The sequence below is a fragment of the Sapajus apella genome, unplaced genomic scaffold (genome assembly GCF_009761245.1).
Source record: "Sapajus apella isolate SASKATOON/1434 unplaced genomic scaffold, GSC_monkey_1.0 scaffold43, whole genome shotgun sequence".
Classification (NCBI taxonomy): Eukaryota; Metazoa; Chordata; class Mammalia; order Primates; family Cebidae; genus Sapajus; species Sapajus apella.
Window position 1 is genome coordinate 10,573,695 of NW_022436983.1, and position 19,521 is coordinate 10,593,215.

General features: G+C 51.3%; 1 protein-coding gene across 2 annotated transcripts in view; it reads left to right on the forward strand.

The window, feature by feature from the left end:
• The window catches only part of PADI4 (peptidyl arginine deiminase 4), a 46,645-nt gene extending 29,930 nt beyond the window's left edge, over positions 1 to 16,715 (forward strand). For both annotated transcript variants that reach the window (XM_032300574.1, XM_032300575.1), the window contains 6 exons: positions 6,364 to 6,518; positions 7,814 to 7,958; positions 8,198 to 8,300; positions 10,961 to 11,031; positions 11,404 to 11,529; positions 16,149 to 16,715. In XM_032300574.1, the coding sequence (XP_032156465.1) occupies positions 6,364 to 6,518; positions 7,814 to 7,958; positions 8,198 to 8,300; positions 10,961 to 11,031; positions 11,404 to 11,529; positions 16,149 to 16,382 (834 nt within the window). In that variant the 3' untranslated portion in view covers positions 16,383 to 16,715. The remainder of the gene's footprint in view (positions 1 to 6,363; positions 6,519 to 7,813; positions 7,959 to 8,197; positions 8,301 to 10,960; positions 11,032 to 11,403; positions 11,530 to 16,148) is intronic.
• Positions 16,716 to 19,521: the final 2,806 nt, after the last annotated feature.

Here is a 19,521-nt window from a genome sequence, read left to right on the forward strand (position 1 = left end):
GCCTCCTTGTGTTCTGGAAGATGCTTTTGCCACAAGGTGGCAGCGGGGCCAGGGCTGGAGTCCTTCCCAACGCCCAGTTGGAGGCTCTGTCTTTGGGTGAGGTTTGGCCTTCAGGGGCTCCATCTGGGATGTGGGGGTTTGGGGATCAGTGGTCATTTCCTGGGTGTGACTTTATCAGTCAGAGGCTGTCCATATGGAGGTGGGAAGTGACATACTGGTGACTCGTGCTTGACTAGCCTGGCAGGTTGTGCAAACTCAGTACAGAATAATAACAGTAATAATAATAAGAGTTGCATTTATTGAGCATGACTTGTGTGTGAGCCAGTGCTGCGTTCTTTACCTGCACTGACTCATTTAATTTGATAAACGTTCATGGAGATGCTATCAATAGGCCCATTTTATGGAAGAAGAAACTGAGGCTCAGAGTGGAGAAGTTGGAATTCAAACCCAGCCAGTCTGGCTTGGTTAGCATGCTCTTCCCCGCCCTGCCTCCCTCTCCCTGCTTTCTCAGGAAGGCCCCAGGCCTGCACTCCGAGCCCTGGCAGCCCCGTGGCTCAAGGTGCCCAGGGAAAAGGAAGGAAGGAATGTGGGGTACAAGGTTTGCTAGGATGACGGCTTTCCGACAAGCATCTGTGCTGTACCCCAAGGGAAGGGATGGCGGCCCTGCCCACACAGAGGCTTCAGAATGAAACTTCAGTTAAACTCAACAACCTGTCCCGAGTCTCACTTCCTCCTGGCCAAGCCATGCGCTGAGCGGTGGAGATGCAGAGAGGCTGTTGGATTCACAGCACGTGCTCAGCCACGGGGTGCAGTTCATCCTGTTTCAGCAGCGTTGGGGCAAACCGCCGGCTGCCACCATGACTTTGCCCTCTTCCCGCTGGTTTCAGTCCTACCTTGTTCAGTGGCTGTGTCTCCTATTTTGATGTTCCAAGTACGACAAAGACCAGATTTTCTGATGCCACACGTCCTGCTGGACAGACGGACTCCTAGGCACAGTCGCCTTCCCCTTTCCCACAGACAGCTTTGGATGAAGGCAGGCGGCACTGGTGCCTCAGCTAAGCACATCTGAGTATTCTGACCCAATCACTCAGAACGAGGCAGGGTGCAGTGGTCACACCTGTAATCCTAGCAGTTTGGGAGGCCAAGGCGGGCAGATCACCTGAGGTCAGAAGTTTGAGACCAGCCTGGCCGACACCGTGAAAGCCCCGTCTCTACTAAAAATACAAAAATTAGCTGGGTGTGGTGGCGGGAGCCTGTAATCCCAAGTACTCGGGAGGCTGAGGCAGGAGAATCCCTCGAACCCAGGAAGCAGAGGTTGCAATGAGCCAAGATTATGCCACTGCACTCCAGCCTGGGCAACAGAGCAAGAATCTGTCTCAAAAAAAAAAAAAATCACTCAGAATGAAAAGAATTGGAGAAAAAGTCACCCTTGTCACCAGGCTTTGGCCCCACCTGCCTTTCCAGTGCCATTGTGGGTCACTCTCGCTGTCTCTTACCCAGCCCCGCCTCCACTGGCCTCCTTCCTGTTCTTCAAACTTGCCTAACGTTTCCCCACCTCGTGGCCTTTGCATATGCCGTTCCCTCTGCCTGCAATGCTGTTCCCTGTTCACGGGGCTGGCTGCTTCTCAGCCTTCAAGTCTCAGCTTCCATTCCCTACTCAGTGAGGTCTTCCCTGATGCTGAAGGAGGGACCCCCACCCCAACCTTCTCCACTACAGCCCCCTGTTGACTTCTTCAGCGTATTTTGTTAAAATCATGGACCTGCTCAACTACTTTTCATTGCCTGTGCTGCTGGGCCTGAGTCTATTGTGCCTTATGCTGTCCACTGGGCAGCTGGCACAGAGCTTGACATGCAGTGGTCGTTCTTTCTGTAAGCAGCATCAGTAAATGTTCTCTCACCGGCATCAGTGGGAAACCAGTAGCAGTTCCCGCAGACAAAAGGCAGCTGTGAAGTTAAACAGAACTGGAGCAAAATCACGCTACTCAAGCCGGCTCCTTACAAGTGACTGCAGCATCTCTGAGCTCAAGGTCAGCTCTCTGGTTGTTAAAGTGAGAGCTTAGCAGGTGTCAAGGATGTGTTTGCATCACTGAAATGTTAATTTTTAATTTGTATTTATTTATTTATTTTTTGAGGTGGAGTCTCGCTCTGTCACCCAGGCTGGAGTGCAGTGGTGCAACCTTAGCTCACTGCAACCCCCGCCTCCTGGGTTCAAGCAATTCTCTGCGGTGCCCACTACCACACTTGGCTAATTTTTGTATTTTTAGTAGAGACGGGGTTTCACCATCTTGGCCAGGCTGGTCTTGAACTCCCGAGCTTGTGAACAACCCGCCTCAGCCTCACAAAGTGCTGGGGTTACAGGCGTGAGCCAGTGCGCCCGGCCTGAAACTTTAATTTTTGAGGAACCAGAAAGACGAGGAAAATGAGAAGGGCATCAGGTGCCTAAGTGCGTATGATGAAGAAAAAGGAAAAAAGAAGAAAAAGAAAAGGAAATGAGAAGGGCAACAGCTTTCCAACGTTGTGTCCCAGGCTGCATCGCCTCGAACCCGTGAGCATCCCCTGCACAGCCCACTCTTGGGGGGCCGCTTCTGCAGACTATGGACACCCCAACATTTGCCTGCAGAATCCAAGCCTGCAAGCTATGTAACTGACCCCTCTCACAGCGACAGCCAGGTCAGGGATGTGGAGGAATTTACATTCATTCATCAATCACTGTTTGAATACCTACTCAGCCAGGCCCTGTTCTAGGCACTTGGGATATGACCGTGAGCAACGCCAAGGTCCCTGAACCCACAGAGGGGCCGTTCTGGCCCAGAGAGACAGACAGCAGACAATGAATATAACAAAGCAGTTATACGTTTCCTTAGAAGGTGACGTTAAGAGCTGCAGGTGCTGTGTGTGGTGGTTCATGCCAGTAATCCTAGCACTTTGGAAGGCCAACGTGGGAGAATTGTTTGCGCCCAGGAGTTTGAGACAAGACTAAGCAACATAATGAGACCTTGTCCCTACAAAAAAAAAAAAAAAATTTGGCCAGACGAGGTGGCTCATACCTGTAATCCCAGCACTTTGGGAGGCCTAGGCAGGTGGATCACGAGGTCAGGAGTTCGAGACCAGCCTGGCCAAGAGGGTTAAACCCTGCCTCTACTAAAAATACAAAAATTAGCAGGGCACAGTAGCAGGCACTGGTAATCCCAGCTACTCGGGAGGCAGAGGTTGCAGTAAGCCAAGATTGTGCCACTGCACTCCAGCCTGGGTGACAGAGCAAGATTCCATCTGAAAAAAATTTTTTAATTAGCTAGGCATGTTAATGCATGCCTGTAGTCCTAACTACTAGAGAGGCTGAGGCAGAAGGATCGCTTGAGCGCAGGAGGTCGAGGCTGCAGTGAGTCCTGATTGTAACACTGCACTCCAGTCTGGGCAACAGATGAGACCTTGTCTCAGAAGAAGAAAAAAAAAGCTACAGGAAGACAGTAGAGTGGAATGGATGGGCTCACAGGTACCAGGGTGGTAGGGAGGGTGATTAGATTGCATTCTTAAAGCTGAGGGTGATGGCTCACGTCTGTAATCCCAGCACTTTGGGAGGCCAAGGCAGGTGGATTACTAAGCCCAGGAGATCAGGACCAGCCTAGGCGCCATAATGAAACCCTGTCTCTACCAAAATAATAATAATAATAATAATAAGCTGGGTGTGCCGGTGCATGCCTGCAGTTCCAGCTACTTGGGAGGCTGAGGTGGGAGGATCCTTGAACACTGAAGGGTGAGGCTGCAGTGAGCCATGATCACGCCGCTGCACTCCAGCGTGAGGAACAGGAGTGAGACCCAGTCTCAAAAACAAATGAACAAAAAGAACATTTTTAAATAGGATGGTCAGGGGGACTTCACGGAGAAGCTGACCTTGGAGCAAAGGCTTGAGGGAGGTGAGCGAGCTGTCCACGTGGGTGGATGTCTGCGGAAAGGGTGCTGCAGGCAGTGAGACAGCCAGTGCAAAGGCCCGGCAGGAGCACGCCGTGAGTGTCCAGGAACAGCAAGAGGGCCTGGGGGGAGCACAGCAACCGGAAGCGTGATAGGAGAGGCGGTCAGGGAGGAGGTGGGAGGTGGGAGGAGAGAGGGTCAGGGAGGAGGTGGGAGGTGGGAGGAGAGGGGGGCAGGGAGGAGGTGGGAGGTGGGAGGAGGGGTGGTCAGAGAGGTGATAGGGAGGGGACGGGATGACAGGACGGTGTTGGGCTTGTTGGCCACTGTCAAGGCCACTTATTTAAAAACTGAGAGTCATCACAGGGTCTTAAACAGAGGAGGATTATGATCTGGTTTGTTAGAAAAGGGAACAAGCCCTGGCTATGTGTTGAGAAAAGGGAGCAGAGGCAAGGGGAAGGGGAGTGGGCAGGTGACAGGTGCTGGGCGTGCAGGCAGCGCGTGGCGGGAAGGCGGGAAGCTGTGAGATTGAAAGCAGAGCCAGCAGGACATTCTGACCCCTTGCAGCTCTGAGAGCGGCAAGCCAACGCTGACAGCAAGGCTGTCGCCTCTGTGGCTGGCAGGCACCGTCCCCTGGGCGGGGAGGACCTCAGGAGGAGGAACAGGTTGATGGAGAATGAGGGGATGGGAAGAGGGGACCCACAGTTCTGTTTAGGGCAGGTGGGAGGTATTTGGTCAGCATCCAAGTGGGAGGTCAGGTGATCCTGGATACACATCTGATGTTTGGGAGGGAAGGGATGCCCAGAGATGTGAATGAACATGAGGGTTGTCGGCTCGTGGATGCAATTCCATGAGACTTGGCAGGACCACTGAAGGGGCAAGTGAGGTTGGAGGTGAACCAGGATCCCTCGGTGTCCCAAAAGCCAAGTGCAGAAAGCGTGCCAAGAACACAGGCGTGACCGGCTGACTCAGGGGCTTCTGAGGGGGAAGGCGAGGCTCGGGCATTGCCCTTGGGGCCTGGCTGTGTTCATGGAGACCTGGGCGAGGAAAGTTTTAATGGGTGGGGGAAGGCGGGGTGGCCTGGATTTTAGAGAGAAGTGGGGAGAGGAATTGGAAGTGTGGTTTAAATTTGTGGAATCAGGCCAGGCGCAGTAGCTTACACCCATAACCCCAACACTCCGGGAGCTGAGACAGGAAGAGTGAGCCCAGGAGTTTGAGACCAGCCTGGGCAACATAGTGAGACCCCATCTCTACAGGAAAAACAACTTTAAAAATTAGCCAGGTGTGATGCACGTGCCTATGGTCCCAGCTACTCGGGCGGCTGAGGCGGGAGAATCGTTTGAGCCCAGGAGGTCAAAACTGCAGTGAGGAAGTGAATTTGCAGATCGCAGACCTCCTTGAGACCCACTAAGCTTCCCAGAAACTCACACCTGGGCACACAAGTTAGAGTCTACTCTCAGGGAGTTTATGGCCCCCACGAAGCCCCAGGGAATAGACCATCTATGTGTAGAAGGCTAGGCGGACCCTCTCCTGGGGGCAGGGGAAACCGGCGGGGGACTGAATCATGGCCCCTCTACATCCTAATCCCCAACCTGATGTCTCTTTATGTGGCAAAGGGGACTTTGCTGAATGTGCTTATGTTAGGGCTTTGTGATTACAGTGATTATTCTGGTTTATCCTGGAAGCGGGGAGGGCCGGTGATGATGGAAGCAGAGATTGGAGATCTTTTGAACATGGAAGAAGGGGCTGCCAGCCAAGTTGGTTAGTGGAAGCTGAAAAAGACAAGGAAATATAATAGATTCTTCCCTCAGGGCCTCCAGGAGGAACCAGCTCTGCCATCCCTGGACTTAAGCCCAGTGAAACCGATTTCAGATTTCTGGCCTCCAGAACTTTAAGAGAATAAACGTGGCTGGGCATGGTGGCTCATGTAATCCCAGCACTTTGGGAGGCTGAGGCAGATGGATCACTTGAGGACAGGAATCCCAGACCAGCCTGGCCAACATATGAAGCCCCATCTGTACTAAGTTACTGGGCATGGTGAGGTATACCTGTAGTCCCAGCTACTAAGGAGACTGAGGCAGGAGTATCGCTTGAAGCCAGAGGCAGAGGTTGCAGTGAGCTGAGATCACTGCACTCTAGCCTGGGCAACAGAGCGAGACTCTGTCTTAAGAAAAAGTAAAAGAGATGTTTTGCAGCTTTGCTTTAGGCCAAGTTAAGATTTACCAAGCAGCTGCTATGCGTTAGGGACCTAACAAATGCTAGTCCCTTTCCTTGTCCACTGAATGAACTCAATATTCTTTTAACATTCCACACGTAATAACAGTGCCTGCTATGTACCCACTGCAGACGGTACTGAGTTACTTCCTGTGCCCAAGTTCATCTGTAAACTTGGACACCCCCCACCTTCAATTGGGACTTCATTCCTCTAACTCCCGACACGCCCTTCTCCTATCTCAGGGTCCAGATTTTGGCTACGTAACTCGAGGGCCCCAAGCGGGGGGTGTCAGCGGGCTGGACTCCTTTGGGAACCTGGAAGTGAGCCCCCCAGTCACAGTCCGGGGGAAGGAATACCCACTGGGCAGGATTCTCTTCGGGAGCTGCTGTTATCCCAGGTAAGGAAGGGAGTAAGAGGAAGGGGTGGAATGCCGTGGGCCATCCCAGGGATGCCGTGGGCCAGAGTGGAAGCCTCCCCTCTCTGCTCCCAACCGCAGAGGGCCCAACAGACTTTAGGAAGTGTGAAAGGAATCCAATGCAGGGTGAGGAGTGTGGGCTTTGGAGCCCACAGACCCAAGTTCAATTCCAGCTCTGCCACTTACCCTCTTCCAGTCGGTGAATATTTACTGAGCATCAGGATGTGCTGGGAGTGGGAATGCAGCTGTGGACGCGAAAGACAAGTCCTTACCACTACTCTAGCGGGGGAAACAGATGACAGAAAAGTAAACAAGATAATTTCAACTCGTGACAAAAACAAGAGAGGGACAGAGGAGAAACAGGAACTGTTAGGGTGACCAGGGAGGGCCTCTCAGGGGAAGGGGCTATTGAACTCAGGCCTAATGACAGGAAGGACAGGGCCGTGTGGAGATCGGGGAGAGTTCCCAGCAGATGAAAGTGTGTGTGCAAAGGCCCTGAGGCGGGAGTGAGCTCCTGCGTGCAAGAAGGCCAGGATGGCTGGAACCGATTGAACAAGAAGGGGCCGGGCGCAGTGGTTCACGCCTGTAACCCCGGCACTTTGGGAGGCCGAGGCGGGTGGATTACCCGAGATCAGGAGTTCGAGACCAGCCTGACCAACATGGTAAAACCCCGCCTCTACTAAAAATACAAAAATTAGCTGAGCGTGGTGGCGTGCTCTTGTAATTCCAGCTACTAGGGAGGCTGAGGCAGGAGAATCGCTTGATCCCGGGAGGCAGAGGTTGCCGTGAGCAAAAATTGTGCCAGCCTGGGCAACAGAGCAAGACCATCTCAAAAAAAAAAAAAAAAAAAAAAAAAAGGAAGAGCGAGGCACTGGAATGCTAAGGGTTTTTCAGGAGAAAGCTGAGCTCAAACAGGCGAGGGCATGTCCCCAAGGCCACATGGCTAATGAGAGATCACCAACTCAGGTCAGACTGGCTCTAAACCCCACGCGTACCCAGAACACCAACCTCTCGCCTAATTCAAGAGGCAGTGCTTTCTGAGGCTAACCTCTGTCCTACTCTCCTTAGTGACTCTGTGCCTCAGTTTCCCCCAATAAAACTAGAATGACAATTCCTTAATTTCTCAAATGTTAGGGACTAAAATAGAGGCATTCCAGGCTCCTGCATCCCTTTCTCTGCTGAAGCAGAACCCTGACCTTTTTGGCAAGCCCCTGTCCTTCAGAGACTTCCCTGCAGCCCTTGCTGCCAATCACATGCCTCTAACCCTGCCGTGACAGCCCTCACAGCCAGGAGATGCACCAGGCCCTGCAGGACTTCCTCAGGGCCCAGCAGGTCCAGGCCCCCGTGAAGCTCTATTCTGACTGGCTGTCCGTGGGCCACGTGGACGAGTTCCTGAGCTTTGTGCCTGCTCCCGACAGGAAGGTACGATCTTGGGGGCTGCCTGCAGGAAGCATGGCTCCTCCCTGGGTAGACTCTCTGCCTCTGCCTGGGGTGGGGGCAACTTTGCTTGTCTGAGGCTATTTTTCTTCACCTTAGGATGGAGGTAGAGGAGGTGGCCAGCTTGGGTCCAAGTCCACACTCCTCCCACCCTCGGCAGATCCACCCTCCTTGGGAGCCCCAGGGGCAAAGCTGACCTCTAACCCCAGGGTTTCTGCCTTCAGGGCTTCCGGCTGCTCCTGGCCAGCCCCAGGTCCTGCTACAGACTGTTCCAAGAGCAGCAGAATGAGGGCCACGGGGAGGCCCTGATGTTCCAAGGGGTCAAGAGTAAGTCAGCCCTGCCTTGTCCTCCCATCTGTATACCTTCCTGCTTCCTGGGGGTCTCCTGTTGCCTGGAGGGAATCATCGACCTACTGTGTGCCAGGAGGACTTACTGTGTGCCCGACACCATGCCAAGTACTGGGAGACTGGGTGAACAGAGCAGAGCAGCTTGCGGCCCTCTGGGCTCACAGGCCTGGGGGAAGTGAGTCAACAGAACAGCTCCAACACAGGGGCTTTGAGGGATGTCTGAGTGGATGGAGCTCAGGGAAGGCTTCTTGGAGGAGGCAAGGCCAAGCAGGAGCTGGCTGGGCAAACAGGGCAGGGAAAGAGAGGAAGAGAGACATTGCAGGCGGAGGGACAGGGCGAGTGGAGGCTCAGAGGCAGGAGAAAGCGCAAGGCGTGGGAGCACCTGGGGGAGGTTCGGCCTGGCTGCAGCACAGAAGGAAATATTACTCCTTTGGCCAGGCACGGTGGCTTACCCCTGTAATCCCAGCACTTTGGGAGGCTGAGGTGTGTGGATCATGAGGTCAAGAGATCAAGACCATCCTGGCCAACGTGGTGAAACCCTGTCTCTGCTAAAAATACAAAATTAGCTAGGGGTGCTGGCACACGCCTGTAGTCCCAGCTACTCAGGAAGCTGAGGCAGGAGAAACCCTTGAACTCGGGAGGCGGAGGTTGCAGAGAGCCAAGATCGTGCCACTACGCTCCAGCCTGGGCTACAGAGCAAGACTCCATCTCAAAAAAAAAAAAAAAAGAAAAAGAAAGAAATATGACTCTTTCAGTAGAGCTCATAGACATGGGCCAGGCCCAGAGTTGAGAAGCCTGTGTGCCTGAGAGCTCCGTCTCGGGTCTGTGTATGTCGTGTGGCATCAGGCGAGGGCGGACCTGTTTTTCCCTCTCGACATGATCTCTTTGGAGATAAGAGAATTTAGCATTAATGCAAGCAAAATGTTTCTGTGAACAAGTTTCAGTGGTTCAGCTTTATAATAATTATAAGTAAACCTGTTAAATTTTTCTGAACATTCTATTTTTTTGAGATGAAGTTTTCCTTTGTTCCCCAGGCTGGAGTGCAGTGGTGCGATCTCAGCTCACTGCAACCTCCACCTCCCGGTTCAAGTGATTCTCCTGCCTCAGCCTCTTAAGTAGCTGGGATTATAGGCACTTGCCACCACGCCAGGCTAATTTTTATATTTTTAGTAGAAACAGGGTTTTACCATGTTGGCCAGGATGGTCTTGAACTCCTGACCTCAGGTGATCCACCCACCTCAGCTTCCCAAAGTGCTGGGATTACAGGTGAGTGCCACTGCGCCCCCCCTAAAACAAGAACATTTCTTATCTACGGCAACTAAATGGTATTTATCTCATTTTATCGCACAGTAGATTCCATCCATTCACTAAACTATCCTACATGCAAGTAGATATTTTTAATGTTGCCTGTCTTTTGTGCTGTTCCTGTTAGCGTGGGGGCATTAAAATGCATTAAAAATAAAAAAAATAAAGATAAAAAAGGCCAGGTGCGATGGCTAATGCCTGTTATCCCAGCACTTTGGGAAGCTGAGGTAGGTGGAGATTGAGACCATCCTGGCTAACACAGTGAAACCCCATCTCTACTAAAAATACAAAAAATTAACTGGGCGTGGTGGCGCACACCTGTTATCCCAGCTACTCAGCAGGCTGAGGCCGGAGAATTGCTTGAACCTGGGAGGTGGAGGTTGCAGTGAGCCAGGATCTTGCCACTGCACTGCAGCCTGGGCGACAGAGCAAGACTCTGTCTCAAAAAATAAATAAATTAAAAAAAAAAAACAAAAACATTAAATTAGGCCGAGTGTGGTGGCTCATGCCTGTAATCCTAGCACTTTGGGAGGCTGAGGTAGGTGGATTGCCTGAGGTCAGGAGTTCGAGACCAGCCTGGCCCACATGGTAAAACACAGTCTCTACTAAAAGCACAAAAATTACCCGGGCATGGCGGTGCACACCTGTAATCCTAGCTACTGCTGAGGCAAAGGCAGGAGAATCGCTTGAACCCAGGAGGTGGAAATTGTAGTGAGCTGAGATTACAGCACTGCACTTCAGCCTGGGTAACAGAACAAGATTCCATCTCAAAAAAAAAGAATACATTAAACTACAAAAATATATAAAAAGAACATTTTAGTGAGGTGAGAACAACATTTTTAATGAGAATTTATACTGCTAAAATATTGTATTAAAGACATTTAAGGCTGGACATGGTGGCTCATGCCTGTAATCCCAGCACTTTGGGAGGCCAAGGCGGTTGGATCACGAGGCCAAGAGATCGAGACCATCCTGGCCAACATGGTGAAACCTTGTCTCTACTAAAAATACAAAAATTAGCTGGATGTGGTTGCGTGCGCCTGTAGTCCCAGCTGCTCAGGAGGCTGAGGCAGGAGAATCGCTTGTTCCCGGGAGGCAGAGGTTGCAGTGAGCCAAGATCTCGCCACTACACTCCAGCCTGGTAACAGAGTGAGACTCAGTCTCAAAAAAAAAAAAAAGACATTTGACTCACAGATGCTCACAACAAACCTGTATGATAAGAATCGTTACTGCCTCCACTTTATAGATAGGAACACAGTCCTCCGGCACTGACTGGGAAGAGGGAAATTGACCTCTGAATTCACTTGCCTTTTTTTTCTTTTTCTCCATGACAGAAAAAAATCAGCAGAAAATAAAGAACATTCTGTCAAACAAGACATTAAGAGAACATAATTCATTTGTGGAGGTACGAGCTTGGGTGCCCACACCCCAGCACATCTGACGCTCCCCCTACCCACCAGCCACTTCCCCAGTGACTAGAGGCATTTGGCAGGAGTCTCCCTCAGGACCTCAGGATGTGCTGGAAGACGGAGACACAGAAGCAGGGACAGAGACAGAGACCGGGAGAGGCTGAGGGAGCAGAGGGAGCAGGAGGCCCCAGGGTCCCCTGAGAGCACTGGCCAGAGGCCTCTCTGTGCGGGGGGTGGGGGGGCCTGGCAGCTGCCCTCACTGCCTTCCTGACCCTGTCCAAGTCCTTCCTTCAGCCCAGGGGCCTCAGCTCCACACTGTCCCCCACACCCAGCAGTCCCCCGCTCACTGCCCCCGCCCCTCTCCCCAGAGCTGCATCGACTGGAACCGGGAGCTACTGAAGCGAGAGCTGGGTCTGGCTGAGAGCGACATCATCGACATCCCGCAGCTCTTCAAGGTCAAAGAGTTCAAGGCCGAAGCCTTTTTCCCCAACATGGTGAGGATGTGGGGGCTGTAACACCCCAGGGTGTGGCATGGAGGCAGCTCAGCCCAAGAGGTCAGCGGGGTACCCAGGCGGTCCAGAGGGCTTGGCTCCTGTCCATTACTGCTTGGAGCTTTGTCCCGAGTGGTACCGGGTCAGACGCGACCAGGTCCGCACACGTTAGTGTCTTTCCACAAGGTCAGGTTGATGCTATTTCTTTTCTTTTTATTTTTCAGACACAGTTTCATTCTTATCGCCCAGGCTGGAGTGCAGTGGCGCAATCTTGGCTCACTGCAACCTCTGCCTCCCAGGTTCAAGCCATTCTCCTGCCTCAGCCTCTCCAGTAGCTGGGATTACAGGCATACGCCACCATACCCGGCTAATTTTTTGTATTTTTAGTAGAGATGGGGTTTCTTCTTGTTGGTCAGGCTGCTCCCAAACTCCTGACCTCAGGTGTTCTGCCCACCTCGGCCTCCCAAAATTCTGAGATTATAGGCATGAGCCACCGCACCCAGACCCTACTGATGCTATTTCCATCTTAAAATCTGGGTGCGGTGGCTCACGCCTATGAGCCTAGCACTTTGGGAGGCCAAGGCGGGTGGATCACTTGAGGTCAGGAGTTCGGGACTAGCCTGGCTAACGTGGTGAAACCCCCGTCTCTACTAAAAATACAACAATTAGCTGGAAGTGATGGCAGGCGCCTGTAATCCCAGCTACTTGGGAGGCTGAGGCAGGAGAATCACTTGAACCCGGGAGACAGAGGTTGCAGTGAGCTGAGAACGTGACATTGCGCTCCAGCCTGGAAGACAGAGACTCCATCTCCAAAAAAAAAAAAAAAAAAAAAGAAAAGAAAAAAAGACAGTTATCTTGAGCTAGTGAAGACCTGCTCTTTTTATAGTCGGGTCTTCTGGTGAGGACTGATGGTAATGAAGTATGCCTGCTTATGTCCCTATCTGGTTGGGTGGTCTCTGTTGATCAGGCAAACGTCTGGTCCCTGTTGGCATGGTGCCTTTTGAAATGTAAGATGGAGTCTTTTTCTAAGATGGAGTCACTTAGGTCAAGAGTGCTCCAGGCTTGCATGGGCCTGTACATCCTCCAGAGCACCTTCTGGTATCTCACAACAATGCCGGGAGTCAGATTCTATGGTTGCCTCCACCAGGGCTCTGGCTTCAGACGCCAGGCTATAACCACCGTGCTGCCTTCCCACCTAGCAGCTTCCCTGGGGCTCGGGGGTGCCGTAGGGGGTCAGGAGATGGACAGGGAGTCAAGCAGCAAACAAGACGCCCTCAGGTCGCCTATGCACCATAACAGGGACACCTATGAGGATACCACCTCAGACTGGGGGGTCCAGGAAAGCCTCTGTGAGCAGGTGAGGCTGGCACTGCCTGGGCTGAGCAGGATTCACCTTCTGGAGGCTGCGCTTGAGGGCGAGAATGGGCCCACCTTTGTCCTGAGTGTTCACTGTGGCCCCCAAGCACTGTCTTGCTATCATCCACTGTGTTTTTGACATTCCTCGGCCCCATTCCTCCCTCTCTTCAGAGTATACCAGAGGCCCAGGCAGGGACTTCACCCAATTCTATTGGGGAACCCCAGCCACCCTCTTCTTCTGGAGCTGAGGGTGACAGTTCAGGGAGGAGCCAGCAGGACTACCACAGTAGTTTTCAAACTGGGTTCCCTGGGGCCCTGGAGTTCCAAGGCAGTGCCTCAAATCCAGTAGTTCAGATTTTCTGGTTTTGCACTGACATTTGGCAAAAGATGTTGTGTAGAATAAAGGGTTCCTTGGCCAAAAGGAATTAAAGTCTTGACCCCAAGCATCTTGTTTCCCTCCAGTTTAGCCATGCCAGGCTTCCCAGTGCAAGAAGAAAAGCAGCTACAGTGGTTAGGAACGCTGAGGGCTGACTATGCGCCTTCACTGTTCAAGGCCCCTGGAGGGAGCCTGAGCATGAGACGTGGAGCTGGCTGTGGGAGGCGGGGAAGAGTGAGTGGAACAGGCAGAGAGATGGACAGTGCGAGGCACTTAGCACGCACAGGCTGTGTCTAGGTAGCGACAAAGAATGAGACGCTCCCGTGAGGACTCATGACCCACGGAAGATGGCTGTGCACCTACTATGTGCCAGCACAGTGCTGTGCCTGTGTATTCTTACCTTATTGTCATTGCAATGGAAGCGTGTGTTGGGCTCATTTTGCTGATGAGGCTCAGAGGGGTGATGTGACTGCCTAAGGCCACACAGCTATTGAACAGCAGGGCTGGGGTTCAAACCCACTTAGGCCTGCAGCCAAAATCCTCACCTTTCCACCTCTCCGGGCTGCCTCCCAATCTAATGGAGGAAGCAGAGTCGTTTACATACATTATTTTATATGGAAAGTGCCACAACAGAGGCAGTCATTTATCCATCCTGTCAACAGATATTTATTGAGTGCCTACTACGTGCGAGGCACAGTGCTGGGAATTATGGGAACACAGAGCAGCAGTGGCTGTCAGAGCTCAGGGATTCATGGGCAGCTGCACAGAGGGACTGCCATTTGATCTGGGCCTTGAGTAATAGAAAGAGTTTATCCAGGGGTAGCAGGTAGGGGAGGAGAGTGTAGTGTTAAGAGCATGGGCAGCATCAGAAAGAATGAAATCAGCCAGGAGGGGTGGCTCATACCTATAATCCCAGCACTTTGGGAGGCTTAGGCGGGAGGATTGCTTGAGTCTGGGAGTTCAAGACCAGCCTGGGCAACACGGAGAAACTCTGTCTCTCAAAAAAATGCAAAACTTAGCCAGGCATGGTGGCATGTACTGAGGCAGGAGGATTGCTTGAGCCCAGGAGGCGGACATGGCAGTGAGCTGAGATCACACCACTGCATTCTAGCCTGAGTGACAGAGTGAGACCCTATCTCAAAAAATAAAATATAAGGACATGAAATCATGTCCTTTGCAGCAACATGATGGAGCTGGAGGCATTATCCTAAGTGAACAGAAAATATCAAATACTGCATGTTCTCATGTATAGGTAGGAGCTAAACACTGGGTACACAGAGGTACAGAGATGGAAAAATAGACACTGAGGACCCCGGAAATGGAGAGAATGAGCATGAGGTGAGGGTTGGAAAAGTTCCTATCGGGTACAATGTTCGCTGTTTGGGTAATGAATGCACTAGAAGCTCATTGCCCACCAGTAAGCAACATACTCAGGTGACAATATGCATGTACCCCGAATCTAATTTTTTTTTTTTTAGATGGAGTCTCGCTCCGTTGCCAGGCTGGAGTGCAGTGGCATGATCTCAGCTCACTGCAACCTCCGCATTCTGGTTGAAGTGATTCTCCTGCCTCAGCCTCTGGAGTAGCTGGGACTACAGGCATGCACCACCATACCCAGCTAATTTTTGCATTTTTATTAAAGTTGGGGTTTCATCATGTTGGCCAGGCTGATCTCAGTCTCCTGACCTGGTGATCCACCCACCTCAGCCTCCCAAAGTGCTGGGATTACAGGCGTGAGCCACCGTGCCTGGCCTAAACTTTTTAAATTTTAAATAAATAAGAGTATGGAAGGCCAGGTACGGTGGCTTACGCCTGTAAACCCAGACTTTGGGAGGCCAAGGCGAGTGGATCATGAAGTCAGGAGTTTGAGATCAGCCTGGCCAACAGCGAAACCCCATCTCTACTAAAAATATAAAAATTAGCTGGGTGTGATGGTGGGCACCTGTAATCCCAGCTACTTGGGGAGGCTGAGGCAGGAGAATTACTTGAGCCCAGAAGATGGAGGTTGCAGTGAGCTGAGATTGTGCCATTGCACTCCAGCCTGGGTGACAAGAGCAAGACTCCATCTCAAAAAAAAAAAAAAAAGAGAATGGAACCTGGAGTCTAATAGTTGTAAGTCCTAGAATAACTCTGTGGCCTTAGGCAAACCACTTTCCATGTCTGGGTCTCAGTTTTCTCATTCGTAAAGTGGGGCTATTTTGTTTTGTTTTATTTTTGGAGACAGAGCCTTACTCTGTCACCCAGGCTGGAGCGCGATGGAATGATCTTGGCTCACTGCAACTTCCACCTCCTGGGTTCGAGCAATTCTCCTGCCTCAGCCTCCTGAGTAGCTGGGACTACAGGCGCGCCTGGCTAATGTTTGTATTCTTAGTAAAGACAGGGTTTCACCATGTTGGTCAGGCTGGTCTCGAACTCACCTCAGGTGCTCCACTCGCCTCAGCCTCTCAAAGTGCTGGGATTGTAGGCACGAGCCACCATGAAAGGCATATTTTATTTTTGAGATAGAGTCTTGCTCTGTCATGCAGGCTGCCAGGCTGGAGTGCAGTGGCACAATCACGGCTCACTGCAGCCTTGACCTCCCAGACTCAAGTGATCCTCCTGTCTCGGCCTCCAAAGTAGCTGGGTCCACAGGTGCACACCACCACGCCTGGCTGATTTTAAAAAATATTTGTTGTAGAGATAGGGTTTTGCCATGTTGCCCAGGTTGGTCTCAAACTCTTGGACTCAAGCGATCCTCCTGCCTCAGCCTCCCAAGTGCTGGGACTACAGGTGTGAGCCACCATCCCAGGAGGGGCTATTATTTCCAATGGTCAGAGAAGGGAGGGGCCGCTTGGATCACGCTGCAGGCTGCCCGCTGCCGCCTCTGACCTGAGCCCTCACTTCGCTGCAGGTGAACATGCTGGTCCTGGGGAAGTACCTGGGCATCCCCAAGCCCTTTGGGCCCATCATCAATGGCCGCTGCTGCCTGGAGGAGAAGGTGCGGTCCCTGCTGGAGCCGCTGGGCCTGCACTGCACCTTCATCAATGACTTCTACACCTACCACATCAGGCACGGGGAGGTGCACTGCGGCACCAACGTGCGCAGAAAGCCCTTCTCCTTCAAGTGGTGGAACATGGTGCCCTGAGCCCATCTTCCCTGGCATCCTCTCCCTCCTGGCCAGTTGTCGCTGGGTCCTCTGCAGTGTGGCAAGCAAGAGCTCTTGCAGATATTTTGGCTCCCTGGGATGGGCCAGCCCCCCAGCAGTGGCTTGCTTCCTTCTCCTATGCCTCAGTTTCCCACTCTGAGCATCCCAACATGGTCCTAGCATTGCATACTCAGTTCTGCTCCAAGAAGCTGCAATAAAGTTTTTTTTTAAGTCCCTTTGGACATGAGGTCAAGATGTTGTTGCTATCATTCATTCATTCACTCATTTGTCATGATTGAATTGACTATTGCAAAATAAACTGAAAAGTGTTAACAGGCTGTGTTGAAGGCCACGTTATTGTGTGTGTCTTTTGCTCCCAGACCTGTATTTGGTCTATAAAATTTTGCATGATCTTACTTCATTCTGAGTTTCCCATAGAACCTTTCCAAGAAGAGGAAGAGGAAGGAGCAGGGGAGGGGCAAGCCCCACTGAGGGTCTGGTTATATCTCTCTTTAAATTCACCTACAACCGGGCATTCACCTACATACTGACAGCGATGGATTTTTGTGGAATGAAGTAATTCATCTCCTCAGTGTTCTTTTTGTATATTGCCTTTTATGGCCTTGACATAAATACTTAGATTCCTCTGTAGAAGATCATTAAAATTGAGACCAGATATTGGCTCGAAAGGGTTCAAGATATTTAGAGAACACCCAGGGATCCTGTTATGTTCTCGTAGGTCATGGAGAACATACGATGGTGGAAAAGATGAACATCAAAAGCCTCTGCCTTCATACGTCTGATTTCAAAACATACTACTAGCTATAGTCATCAAAACAGTGTGGCATGGGCAAAAAGACAAATAGACCTATGGAACAGAATAGAAAGCCCAGGAGTAAACGCTCGAGTATAAAAGACATTTCTCCAAAGATGATATACAAATGGCCAACAAGCACATGAAGAGATGCTTACCATCACTAACCATCAGAGAAACGCAAATCAAAGCCACAGTGACCTCACACCCATTAGAATGGCTCCTATCAAAATAAAACAAGTTAGGATGTTGAGAAATTGGGACCCTTGTGCCCTGTTGGTGGGACTGTAAGATGAAATGATGCAACTGCCATGGAAAAAAGTATGGAGATTCCTCAAAATAATTAGAAATACATCTAGCATATGCCAGCAATCCCACTTCCGGGTAAATACCCAAAAGCAAAATGTCCTATTTTTTTTTTTAAGAGATGGGGGTCACCATGTAGCCCAAGCTGGTCTCAAACTCCTAGGCTCAAGCAATCCACCCACCCTGGCTATGGAATATCATTCAGCCTTAAGAAGGAAGAAAGGCCAGGCAAGGTGGCTCACACCTGTAACCTCAGCATTTGGGGAGGCCGTGGTGGGCAAATCGCATGGGCCCAGGAATTTGAGATCACCCTGGGTAACACAGCAAAGCTTGATCTCTACAAAACAAAATAGTTGGGCATGAGGGTGCACACCTGTAGTCCCACCTACTTGGGAGACTGAGGTGAGAGGATCACCTGAGCCTGGGAGGTCAAGGGTGCAGTGAACCGTGATGTGCCACTGCACTCCACCCTGGGCAATGGAGAGAGACCCAGTCTCAAAAATAAGGAAGGAAATTTTGTCACATGTTACAACATGAATATGCTTTGAGGACATTGTGCTATAGGAAATAAGCCAGTTTCAAAAAGAGAAATACTGTATGATTCCACTTACATGAGTTATCTAGAGAAATTCACAGAAACAGAAAGTAGAGGCTGGGCCAAGTGACTCACACCTGTAATCCCAGCACATCAGGAGTCCAAGATGGCTGGATCACTGAGGCCAGGAGTTCAAGGCCAGCCTGGCCAAGATGGCAAAACCCTGTCTCTATTAAAAACATGAAAAATTAGCCGGATGTGGTGACACATGCCTGTAATCTCAGCTACTTGGGAGGCCGAGGCATATAAATCACTTGAGCCTGGGAGGGGGAGGTTGTAGTGAGCCAAGATCGCCTCACTACATTCTAGCCTGGGCAACAGAGCAAGACTCTGTCTCAAAAAGAAAGAAAGAAAGAAAAAAAAGGTAGAATGGTGGTTGCCAGGTACCGGAGGGGAAAGAAGAGGGGAGTTGTTGAATGGGTGTAGATTTGCAAGATGAAAAAGCTCTGGAGATCTGTTTCACAACAATGTAAATATACCTAACACTGCTGGACTATACACTTAAAAACGGCTAAGATGGGCCAGGTGCAGTGGCTTATGCCTATAATCCTGGCGTTTTGGGAGGCCGAGGCAGGTGGGTCACCTGAGGTCAGGAGTTCAAGACCAGCCTGGCCAACATGATGAAACCCTGTCTCTACTAAAAGTACAAAAATTCGCCAGGCGTGGTGGTGCATGCCTATAGTCCCAGCTACTCAGGAGCTGAGGCAGGAGAATTGCTTGAACCCAGGGGATGGAGTTTGCAGTGAGCCAATATTGTGCCACTGCACTCCAGCCTGAGCAGAGCTTGAGACTCTGTCTCTAAATAGATAAATAAATACTGTATTTTTTGAAAAGCCTCCTCCCTGCCCACCTAGGAGAAGGGGATCTATAAAACCTGAATCAAAACATGCTGCTCTGAAGACCATCAGCTGCTCCCCCACTGCCCCAAATGTGCTGGAGCAAAGGAGGTGAGTGTTTCTGTGGACCAGAACGGGGCCAGGGACAGAGGACGTTGGTATGAGTTCAGCCCCAAACCTGGCTGGTAGGGCTGCCTGGAGCATCAAACAGGTCTTAGCAGATAAAACTGAAGATTTTGCTGGATTCCTAGGGCTGGAGAAGGACCCAGAGACAAGCTGGTGGATAAGGCATCCACTGCATCAGGGATGAGGACACGTGCAGATGTTACCCCAGCCACGTGTGGGTTGCGGGTGGGAGGCATCCCTGGAGGAGCCAGGGAAGCCACAGGTGAGAAAGTGCTGCCAGCACCCTAGAGCACAGAGCCATCCCCTGCTTGTGCCCATGAAACAAAAACTTCTCTGTTCCTTTAGCCTTGTCCTCGCCTCTCCCCTTCCCAGAGACCACAAAGGAGTTTCCTGAAGCTGCTGTTACAAATGACCACAAACTAAATGGCTTGAAGCAACAGAGATGGACTCTCTCTCAGTTCC